This window comes from Antennarius striatus, chromosome 8 (genome assembly GCF_040054535.1).
Source record: "Antennarius striatus isolate MH-2024 chromosome 8, ASM4005453v1, whole genome shotgun sequence".
Taxonomy (NCBI): Eukaryota; Metazoa; Chordata; class Actinopteri; order Lophiiformes; family Antennariidae; genus Antennarius; species Antennarius striatus.
In genome coordinates this window covers 20,448,867-20,461,188 of record NC_090783.1, presented here as the reverse complement: position 1 = coordinate 20,461,188, position 12,322 = coordinate 20,448,867, and the positions used below count along the sequence as shown (strand labels likewise).

The 12,322-nt window shown below is 39.1% G+C and overlaps 1 protein-coding gene across 1 annotated transcript; it reads left to right on the top strand.

Annotated features, from left to right (window-relative positions):
• Positions 1 to 5,977: 5,977 nt before the first annotated feature.
• On the top strand, positions 5,978 to 10,581 carry s1pr5b (sphingosine-1-phosphate receptor 5b). The gene is made up of 2 exons (XM_068321766.1): positions 5,978 to 6,098; positions 7,597 to 10,581. The coding sequence occupies exon 2, from the start codon at positions 7,837 to 7,839 to the stop codon at positions 9,064 to 9,066; it is 1,230 nt and encodes a 409-aa protein (XP_068177867.1). The 5' UTR covers positions 5,978 to 6,098; positions 7,597 to 7,836; the 3' UTR covers positions 9,067 to 10,581.
• The last annotated feature ends 1,741 nt before the right edge of the window (positions 10,582 to 12,322 follow it).

The window sequence follows — 12,322 nt, the reverse complement described above, 5'->3', positions numbered from 1 at the left end:
ATTATAAGAAGCAAAATCTAACTAATTAGAATAGAATAGAATTTAGAATAGTAATGGGATTAAAATGACCTCAAATGGACTTACGGAAAATTCAACTTACTAACAGCCTCGCAGAGATTGAGGTTGAGGACTACCTGTATATTTTTCTTTAAGTTAACATGGTAAAAAAATTATTAAAGAAATTATTTTGAATTTTAAGCAATCTTTTCAGCCATGAGACCTACAGCTCATTAACAGTCAAATTGTACTTCATTGATTTAACTGCTAAAACTGAATTATATGTCAGTCTTGGTTCCTACATTAAAACAGGGATTTATTGATTGGTGCTTCATACTTGTGCCAATTTAATATCAGATCGTCCAAGAGGCACAAGTCAGCCTTGCTCAAATTTGCTCTAAAACATTTGTGACATCATTAACTGAACCAATATAAGGAAAATTTCAAAGTTTGAATCAGAGTGAAAGTTCAGTTAGAAGTGGATCTGAGGAGCTACTTTTTCTTGGCTGTTATGCTTTTATGATTTTGACGAGCACTCTGGAAAATGGAGGGGGGAAAAATATACAGTAGAAGAGGTCAAATGAAGAAGAGTAAGACCAAAAGGAAAGAATAGAAATAAAAGGACAAAAAAAGTTCAGGCCTGAGCTTGTCTAGCGCTCTTCTCCTCACACTCAACTTATCAGCGTCTAAGCTGCATATTTTTTACAGTGTTCCAGGATGCCAAAGTAATCCAAACTAGAAGATCTGGCATTAATTTACATTCTTGCTGGTTTTTGCCTCTCCCGCTCTCCTTCTTTTCTTCAAGAATATAACAGAGATGGAATTTCAAGGGGTAAAAAAGAAACAAAGCACAAACCGTACAAGCAATAAAATCCTAGAGAGCGCAGCCAACCAAGATCTGTGTCCCTACCGTGTGGTTGTAATGTTTTTGTCCGCCCTTCGCCTCTGATTACCATCATGTCTCTCAAGAGGTTCGCGAGGGCAGAATGCATGTTTGTTCATGTGTGTTTGCAAAGATCTCAATGAAGGTGTTTGTAAAATGCTTATAATATAATGAAAATTTCATTCTGATGCAATGTTAAAATAAAATATAATACAACTTTAAGTTCAATTCATAGATCTTGTAGAACTGTTACTGACGTAAACCTGACATTCACTCCTTATTATTATCTTTTGTCTCCACCCAAACTATGTTCACCAGATGCTTCACGTTGGCTGCTGCTTGCTGGTGAGGAAGAAGTATATGATTGTTTATCTGAGTGTTTTCACTGAAAACAACTTGCTGGAAGCAAAAGTGACGAAGGCAGTGAAACCAAACCACCCTTGTTAAGTTGCAAACCAGAAAACTAAAATAATGAGCTTAAAGCAACTATAGTGATGGATAATAATCATTTGTGGTTTAAACACAATCACAAACAACCAAAACACCATCGAGGTGTATTTAAGTTGTCATTTTAAAGTTAGTGGAAATTAATTAAAGATTTGTGCATGCAGGATTGCATTGAAGAGAAGGGAATCCACTGCAGAGCTACGATTGGAAGAAGAAAGAGTAGAGAATGGAGGGTTTTTTTTTAATTTTGCTTAATACATCATATGTATGTTGGTGTACCTTTGGGGGCACATGTTTACCATATAAAAGTTTGGTTTAATATTTATTTGTTTATTTATTTATTTGTTTTTAAGAATCTGCCTGGTTGCATTTTTAGTCAGTCTAGTTAGGCATTTTTTTTCAAGACTTCGTTTTTACCTGGTGCTTCAACTTTATTATAGGTTTGATTTTTAAAAAATGCATTAATGATTTTATCTCCTTATTGTCAAGAGGCTGCAGTAATTTGATTTTATACAGGACAAAAATTTTGAAAACTTTACAACATAAATAAAGTTTTGTTGTGTCCTCTAATGACAATGTAAGGTTGATTTATTTATTTATTTTAATCTCAAACTATTCCATTGAGTAACTTATGAAGGTTTAAAGATGTGGAGCAGCGACATCTCTGTCAATAATTTCCTTCCATGCAAAAGTGTTTGAACACACTTGTGAAATTGTGAGCATGTGTAAAGTCCTTAACTTGCAAATGCTCAGACACACGCATAAACACCCTCAGGGACTGGGTCTTTATTGTTGTGTGTCAATTCAGGTATCACAGGAATGAACATATTATCCTTGGGGTTAGGGGAGACGGTTACAGCCCGGTGGAGCCGAGAGGGGAGTCAGTCACACGCTAAACCACGCAAGTTCAAATCTGGATCTCATTAGGACTTTCATTTTCCAGAGCTGAAGGGATCATATCCAGACTGCAGCCATAGTCGACCAACAAAGCTTGTGTGCTGAGACGCAGCCAAGCCAAGAGAAATAAACTGGATCACCAGTGGAGTGCTTAGTGACCTGAACTACCCTGAGACCAGAGAATGAAAACCTTTTGATTTAAACTGCAGAGGAGTTCAAGTGTCTGCTGTTGTGAAAAATGCATATAGAGAACATCCCGACACACAATGACACACATCATTGGTGTGTCTTTGTTCAAGGCATTATCTACTGGCATCACTTCCTGCTAGAGTCTATCTTAATTGGGATGAGACGTTACTCCTCAAGCAACCACCCAACTGTAAAAGCGAGACCTGATCGTCTGTACCCCTCTGCAACAATTCTTTCCCCCCCCCACCATCGTTTTTCCCTCTGAACACATTCCTTGACTCATCTTTTCTCCTGCAGCCACTGCGTCTTGTGAGCACTTCAAAAGAACACAGATCCCCATGAGTCTCCCTCCAGTGACCCCCCAAAACCGCAGCAACTCATCCAGAAAATCCAAACAAATAACATGTTGATGAGAGAGCTAGACTGTCTTTGGTCAATGCCCTGAACCCTGAGCGCTATGAGTGATTTGACATTCTAAAATAAATATCATGCTTCAAGGGACGCTATATGGAAATGTGGAGAAGAGAGCGTAAGATAAAGTTAAAGAGGAAAGAAACAATCTGTTGCAATTGACAGGAAAAAAAATGGACTTTAGATAAAATTGTCATCAGTTAGGAATGTTTTCTTATCACCACAGAGCTGGTCTGGCTGGTCTGATTTTCAGGCTTATCAGTGTTCTGGGCTTGAGGATTGAGTGGTGATGGATTGCAGGATGGCCATCAGCATAACAGCCTTACAAGGACCATGGTCTGAAGGATTTAAGTGATGAAGAAGAGGACTACAGAGAATTTAGCAGGCATGGTTACCATTTCAAAATAAAATATACTACACATATATCTGTGCCTCTGAGATAATCAAAGACTGGACCCTCATGAATGTCTGACAAAGATGGAGTTATACAGTATGTGAATGTATTTCCAGTCTTACTGCAATGGAAAGAAGTGCAGGTCAGATTCATGAATAGGATGAAATTCGACTTCAAAAGAAAAAAAAATTACAATATGATGTGGTGAGAGTTCTTTTTCTTTTTTTAAAAAACTTTGACACAGTTGGTGGTCCAGAGTTTCAGATTCACTCCAAAAATAAGAGTGAAGACTGTAAAAATATTAAATACTGCAGCTGAAACGTGTCTCCCATTTGCCATCACAGCATGATTCCTTAGGCAGAATCAAATCAACAGAGTTGTGGGTCAAGCACAAAAATAAACCCTTTGTGTACCACCAACAGGTCATCTTGGTCACATGACTGGTCCATCATGGTCAAGATTACCTCCAGGATCAAAAGCAGCTGATTCTGCTAAAAGAACAGTTTGCATCATGTGTGCATCCAGAAGCAATCATTCAGAAAAGGGGAACATGTTGGGGGGTTTTTTTGCAGCAAGTAAAAAGTTGTGCTGAACATTATACTGAATGATGGAGGAGAGAAAAGCAGTAACAGGAAACAGTGACACAACGTAGCACAAGAAGGATCCAGGAAAGATAAAAGTGGACAGCTTTTCCTTCCCATGCAGACTTGAATGAGTCCTGTCCATCTGTTGGACCACTCATTCTCAGTCCTGGACTCCTGTTTCTCTCTGTAGCTTTGATGCGAAGCTTCTGAGCTCATCCCGACAGGATATTACTCCTCAAACTCCAGATAGGGGCACCCTCCCACACATGAAGCAGACTGCAGGGAGTCGGGGTGTAGTATTTTGTACACATAAGAATTGGCTACCAATGCACCGACATCAAGATCTTCACAAGCTTCATAAATAAAACACAAAGAATCACATGCATGCATGTATTAAGCAGAAAGTCAAAACTCATTTGTGTGCAGGTATGACATTTATTCAATACATGACAGTCAGTAGCACAGCAGCTGTCTCGTTTTTCTAAGTGAAGCCAATAAGAGCGTCATCATGCTTTGTGCTGGAGGGGTTGACATGTTGCTCTTTCAGTCGGTCTCAGGCTGATCATTCTTTCTAAAACACCCGGAGCGTTTTACAAATAAGTTGACTCAGGGTGTTTTTGACTGTCGATGACTGGCTGATACAGATGTGTGCCAGTGTGTCAGCAGTAACACAACAACAACACACACACACACAAAGAAAGAAAGAGAGAAAGAAAACGTGTGGAGTCAAAAAGCATGTATAGATAAGAGTCAGAGGACCATTGAGCTGAAGCACGTAATCCTACAGTAAACAGGTTTTGTTGAATGTAGCCTCTGTTTAAACTGTCACACACTGTTGTGAATCAACCGGATGAAGGGCAGGATGTCCAACTGTCAAAACTACTGCGGCAAAAGACAAAGAATTCAATGTATGACCTCGGTGTGCGTTGGAGAAGTAACAAATAAATACAAAGGCACATTCAGTTCAGATAGGTTGACACTGATTTGGTTTCTCTCCATGTGCAGAATGAACAGGACATTATAGCACCCGTTAACTTCTAACAAACTGATTAAACTTTTACTCAGATCACACATCTTATATACCATCGCTCTCAGTTTTCCCTTGCTTTGTTTTTTTCGTCACACAGTTTTCTGCAGGCCCTGCAGCGAAGGCTTCGTCGGTGAGCTGCTCAGGCGTGTCGCATCACGCTGTATTCTCACTGACAGTCCCTGGGAATTGGAAGCCATCCTTTTGAGTACATAACCCATGTGAATCACCTCACTTTCCTGGCTGCATAAGTAGGGGTTGTAGAATGGATAACCGTGGGAATAATAAATCTTAATTTTAAGCGGGCTGAGAGGTATAAAGCTTATTGACTCTATTTCAGTTGGCTCAGAAGGTTTGGGGAAATGCTACAGCATCTTTTCAAAACTGGTTCTTCCAGTATTATACTGAAAAAAACTGGCAAACTGCTATTAGTGTTTTTCTTCTCAATAAAGTTGGAAAGGAGTGCCAGTGGTACATGCTTGTACAGTAATTTACTGTTTTACATTGTTCTCAGTGCTCTTCCTAGTTTTGATTTTTTTTCTGCTGTCATGCAATTGTTTATTATTCCCAAGCTTATGACAATGCAATCTGTTGTCTTTCTAAACTAACTTGATATATATCTTACAAAAATATCATATGTAATTTATTTTAAGGATAATTTTTAGGAAAGCGCCATTGCAAGCAAAGTTAAAGATGTTTCTGCTGCAGTCATCATCTTATCGTTGTACGTACACAGAAGAGAGGAGTCTACATGGTGCTGTGAGGGAGATGCCGCTTTTATCAGCTATTATTGTTAGCCTGTCATTCAGAGGATTAATGTGAACTTTGAAATATTAAGAAGTGTCTCAACGGTGCAACTGTTTTGGATTTGTAGCCACTGATTACACCGACGGGTATCAGTGAGATCTGACTTTAATGATCATTTCAGCACCTCTCCATTATATCAATCATCACGGATTATTAGACCCTTATTTTTTGGTGACAAGAGATTGTACGTGTGTGTGTGTGTGTGTGTGTGTGTGTGTGCGTGCGTGCGTGCGTGCGTGAGAGAGAGAGAGAGAGAGAGAGAGAGAGAGAGAGAGAGAGAATGTGAGGAGTGTGGCTTCGGTTTCGGACCACCCCCCTCTCTTTTGCATGTTTCAACTGAGGTCTTCCTTCAGTCCCTCTACCTTGTCAGTTTGGCTGGGAGTCACTTGGTACGCCTGCTTGGATTCTACTCACTAAAGTACATGAAGTGTAAGATAAAAACAACACGGCAACAATTTTAAGGTAATTATATTTATCTGATTTATGCTTTTCTCATGATTCCTGTGAAAGTTGGTGTTATGAATGGATATGTTTATTGGATTTCTCATGGTCATAGAGAATGAAAATGTAGGGACAAACAACCATTACTAGTACTATTACTTATACTATTACATTACTATTAATATTACAGGACTATTAACCACCTCAATGTTGTTGGGGTAGTTAATAGTCCTGTGTTTTGCCATAGAGCATGAACTAAATATGTTACTTGTTTGTATTTTTTTACAGTTACTCATGGGCTTTCTGCAAATGTTTTCTGCAGTTCCAATGTAGTGGTAGTTAATGTTGTGAATGTTTTTTATATGCATGGTATGCTGGTTCATAATATAAATAATAAAGTAAAAGATTCCGTGAAACTTTTTTCTTTTGTGATCTTCAAATGGCTTTTATGTGCAAGAGAAGAGTTTTTGGTAAAAGACTCAATTTTGTGAAGAGATTTTAGACTAATTTCACATGATATGTAAATGTCATAAAATTGGAAAATCACATTTTTTGGTATTGTTTGAAATGGAATGTGATATTTCTTTTAAAAAAAAATCCCTGTAATATTTCTGAATGCAAAAAAAGATTCTTGTGGTTATAAGCAGAAGTATTCTCTCATTTTCACATAATAGACATGACAGATATCAGTTCTCATTCATCATCTCCATTCATATTTGTCTCTGTGGCATAAATTCAGTCTGTACCAGAAACTGGAATTACAGCTGTTGCTGCTAACAAGGGCACGTTCTCTTTTTCTCCCAAATGGCAACAGATTGAATGAGTTAAAAGTCTCTCAACTGTTAAATGTTAACATATGGCTGAAGAATTTAGAGAAATATTCCCTCATGTGACACAGACTCAAAGGAATGCAAAACCAATAGCCCCTGATCATTTTCAGCCTAGAGTGTAAGCTAAAACAATTGAATCACAACCGTCAACACTGCTTTGATTAGAATTTGCAACGGCAATAAACTTCTGATGTGATATTTAAGAGCTTTTGAATAGGGCATCTACAAAAAGACATCTAAAATGCAACAACTTTTGTGTAAAATTGAGTGCAGGTGTTGTGATGGATCGTGTCTCACAACCTTATGATGACTGATATACACTTTAAACACACCTGGAGAGACTGAGCAGAAGAGACATGTTTTCTTTGACATGCACATTATGCACCTCTCAAGTTGACATAATTTCCAGTGACGTGAAAACGGAAAGCATCCATCCATCCACCCACTTCAGGATGAACATAGACTTGTTGACTATAATTTAAATTCAAAATTCTCACACCCAACCAACATCTTCTTTTTAACTCATTGCATTTTATTTGCCTAATACCAGTATAGCATAACAAAGCAGTTGTTCCAAAATGCAAGCAAATTTCAATTACTTCTATTTTCAAAAATAAAAGTAATATGTTTAAATGAATCATTTTCTTTCCATAATTTTTTTTTATGCTTCTCTTCTTTCCTCTCTGCAGTGCCTGGACTTTCCAATCAGGACAGATAGAGCTCAAGAGCACCGCCCTCTGGACCAAAAGAAAACCTATGCTGATTCTAGTGGATTATTTTTATCAACTTCATGTAATCTTTGATTTGATGAAGGCTTTTTTTTTTTTACATTTGGACAAATTCTCATAGGTCTTACTGCAAAAAATTTATATAAAAATGACTCCATAGCAGCTGAGTGCAGGTAGAGTACAAGAAGAGCAACACAAAACATGGAAGCCTCAAGTTCTACTCATGGGGGGACACCCACCTTTACGTCCACATTACCCACCTCCTCTCCTGCTTCTTCTGCCGGCTACTTGCATTTCTTCTGGGTATACCAAAACACTTCTGTCCTTGTGGAGCATTACAACTACACTGGTAAGCTGCAGAAAGACCGCTATAGAGAAGGACTCAAACCTGTGGGAATAGCGTTCCTTGTGGTGTGTCTCCTCATTGTCTTGGAAAATGCTGTGGTTCTCATTGCCATATGGAAGAACAAGAAGTTCCACCTGCCCATGTATTACCTGCTAGGAAACCTGACTCTGTCTGATCTGCTGGCTGGGATTACATATATGGCCAACATCATCATGTCAGGACGCAACACTTTGAAACTGACACCTTTGCTATGGTTCCTAAGGGAGGGAGGGGTCTTCATCACTCTGGCGGCTTCTGTAATTAGTCTGTTGGCCATTGCAATTGAACGCCATGTGACTATGGTGACTATGAGACCATACCATGGGGCAAAGCGAGGAAGGATGTTGATCCTGATTGGTGCAAGTTGGGCCATTTCAGGGTTCTTGGGGGTCCTCCCAATTTTGGGATGGAACTGCATCTACAGACTGGACCAGTGTTCTACAGTGCTTCCACTTTATGCCAAGAGCTACATCCTGTTCTGTGTTTCGGTGTTCAGTGCTGTGCTCCTGGCCATTGTGGTTCTGTACGTCAGAGTTTTTCGCATTGTGCGCACCAACACTCAGCGGCAGCGCTTAGGTCTGTCGGGCAGCATGAGAAACGGCTTGGCGAGAAAGTCACAAAAGTACATCGCCCTTCTCAGGACAGTCACCATTGTTGTTGGAGTTTTCATTGCCTGTTGGCTGCCTCTCTTCTTCCTCCTCCTCCTGGATTTTTTCTGCCCCAGCCACAGTTGTTGCCTGCTCCACAAGGCTGATTATTTCCTGGGTGTAGCGATGGTCAACTCTCTCCTCAACCCCATCATTTACACTCTGACCAGTAAAGACATGAGGAGAGCTATTCTAAGGCTGCTCTGTCGGCCGTGTCTGATGACCAGAGATGGCCAGGTGAAGAAAATTGGGATACCTTTCCTGGAGTGCAGTTTCAGTAAAACTGAGGTTCCATCACAGAAGCTAGACGGAGTACCAGAGACAACTATGTCTTCTGGGAATGCTATCACCTCCTCATCTCCAATAAAGACCCTTTACCCCAAACTGTTCAAGTCATAGGGACTAACAATGACTGAATCCATAAGTGTGAGAATGTGTATCTCTGTTGAGCAGAGGAGAGGTAGCACATCTTCTGTACAGAAGAAGCTGTTGCGGCATTCTCACAATTGGGGCATAAACTGAAACTTGTCAAAACTATCATGGTGGCACAAGAAAATAAGGCATGCAAATGTCTCAACTAGGCAAGATGTGGTGCAGTAAACAGCAGTATAGCCATGTGAAAGCACTTCATTATTCGATGGATGTATGCCACATAAATGTGACCAAGCAGACATTTTAAGAGGGCATGGTGACATTTTTTTCTCCCCAGTTTGCACTGAAATATTATGAGGAAAGAAATGAGCAGCTTTGGATTCAATCATTCTCTGGTCTGCATTTTGTTTCAGTACTCAGAGTCTTATATGAACCTGAATATTTTTGTGACTGAAAATGTCTAACATTAACTCCCACACTTTGACTGGTTAATGGTGAATACATGTTGGATGTTCGTCTTTTTGCATTTTGATCCTGAAGAACGTTAAACAATGCACAGTGTGCTATCTGCTCATTTGCATACACCTAGCTTTCGCCGGTTCGAAAACCCCAAGGTGTACTGAACTGTTCTAAATAAATCAGTGTAGAGGACCCTTACTTACTGTATATCTGTGCATTTAATGCAGGGATAGATATAAATTGATGGGAAATATAGAAGCCACTCAAAATGGAGCGATGCAGAACGTTACAGTATAGTCACAGGGACGTAGACCAATGTTAAATTTCCTGACTGTTTTGGAATGACAGATGGTTAACCGATCTGTAATGTGGGATATAGTCGAGGTTGGTGTCTGATATTTTAAATGTCAGTCTAGCATCTGGAAAACTGATACAAGAACAAAAACCAAAATGTATCATTGTGTAATGTGATTAACTGACAGATGTAACCAAAAGGCCTCCTTTCCATCATGATATGTTGATAGTTTAAGTCCAAACCCGGTCTGCTGCAACTGCATTACATATAAGTCCAATAAATTATTACTTCAGATATTTATAGTAATAGTAATAGTCAACTTAATTGTCAAATGTACCATATATGCACAGCATACAACACAGATGAAATTACAGTCCTCTCAGACCCACAGGCAGTAAACAAACAGAAGAACCGCTCTAGTGGGAGGTAGAGGAGTCGCTGCGTGTGTATATTTCAAATTGTAAATGAGGTTATGAGTTTTACCAGGGCTTACAAGCTGAACCGTGTAGAATCAGTGCAAATATTTGCAATGCAATACATCATGTTAAGCAGAATCTTTCTGGTTACAGTTTAAGATTCTGCCACTTACTTTTACTATGAATTGAGTTTTACATCAGTTTTTTACACAGATGTTTTTTTTCTGTAGTATTTCTGGACCTTAAATTTATGGTTGACATGGTGTGCTTTTTGTGTACTGTAATTCATGTATTGTGAACATTTTTGTATACTTTATATCAATGGTTTTGTAATTAAATCTGTTGTGTATTAAGAAAAGAGTGATGAACTTTATTTTTCATAAAACAAATAGAATTGTTATTTTTTTAATGAATACGTCCACCGTAATCATGCATTTGCAGTATATACAGAAAATGTGCCTGTGTGTATTTCTCTGTGTAACAGAGGTTGTGTGATGTGAGTTCAAATACCACAGGAAGTCATCCCTGTTGCCTCACATCTGGTAAAGACATTGGCCTAGATTCACCGTTCGTCTACACACGTACGTCTCAAGATGACTGTCACGTAACACAACTTTTATTAAAACACAGATCCCCTCTTCTGTTTTCTTATTAATGTCATCCTGCTTGTGAGATGGGCCATCAGCTTTAACATGTCGCTGCTTGAGAACCAGACCTTTAGTAGCCAGGGTAAATTCTACAGCGTATCACTTCAACCCATATTTACGGTATGTATTTACCCACGATGCTGAAAGACAAGTTAAATGTAGGGTATAGTTCAATCTGGCGCACAGCCTTAATTTTGCAGTGTGGTTATTAAAAACATCTCAAAATCCAATATTGATCAGTCTTTAATGTTCAAATTCATTCTTTTTCTTTGCCACTGCTTTGTTGGACCACTTCCAACTTCAAAGTGTTTCTATACTTAATCTTTATTTGCATATTTTAAAGTAGCTTTACAAAATCTTCTGATCATAAACACAAGGTCGTTATAACAAGGCAAATATTTTTTAAAAATTGTTTGGCAGGTGCTTCTCCACATGTTGCCTGTATTGCCTGTTGCTTGCTGACAGGGTCAACCTTTCCTTTGTCCTAATGAAATCATGCAGAAAACTAGACAGAGAAAAGTCAAACTTTCTGTCATGACAGCCAATGTCCAGTCGAACCACAAGCTTGTATATTCTAGATCTATTTTCCTGGCATTGGCAGAGCTTCTGTAAATTCACAGACGTCATGTGTGTTGTTGATAAGCTGAAAATATTGAAGAAAGGGAATTATTGGTCCGTGGTGTCCAAAATTATGCAATTGCGGTGAATTAATTACTCCAAAATTGTTTGTAGGCGTGAGCGTGTGCTTGATTGTTTGTTTGTATGGCCCCTTGATCCGCTGTTGACACATCAGGAGTAAACCCCATGTCTTGCCCAGTTGGGATAGGCTCCAGCAACACCCACCTGACCGATAAGGTGGATGGATGGATGGATGGATGGATTGTTGGATGGATGGATGGATGGATCTATATAAAAGGAACAGACATAAATAATGACACCTACGTCAGTGTTCATTCGGTGTCCTAAGGCTAACTGCTTCTAATTACGATTAAAGAGAAATCTGCATGAGGTACAAAGCACAGCAATTACTCAGCTCAGAATCAGAAATTCTTGGAGAACAGTGATTCCAGACTTGTCACATCATATCAGTGACTTTGCATCCATTCGATTCAGTGGCCCTGTGGGTGCTGTTCATCTCAGCATTGGATATCCAATTTAATCATCTGTGAATTCTTGCTTTGAGGCTCAACAAATTAAATATATAATATAATATTCGCTATAGGGCCTTATTCTTGGCGCCTCATGCCTACATGATAAAATTTATTTTGACAGGGTACTTTTGAGCATTGAAATTAAAGCGCGTCTTCGCCTCCGTACTGTCTTGGCTTTTGGTGCCACCTTGTGGCTGTTAACAGGACCACACTGACGGTCGTCTTTTCTTAGCTGACATGAATTAATTAAATTTCAGGAGAGGGATTACTGGTATGGAAGCACCGACGAGTGCTACTGGTTAGTGGTATGGAAGC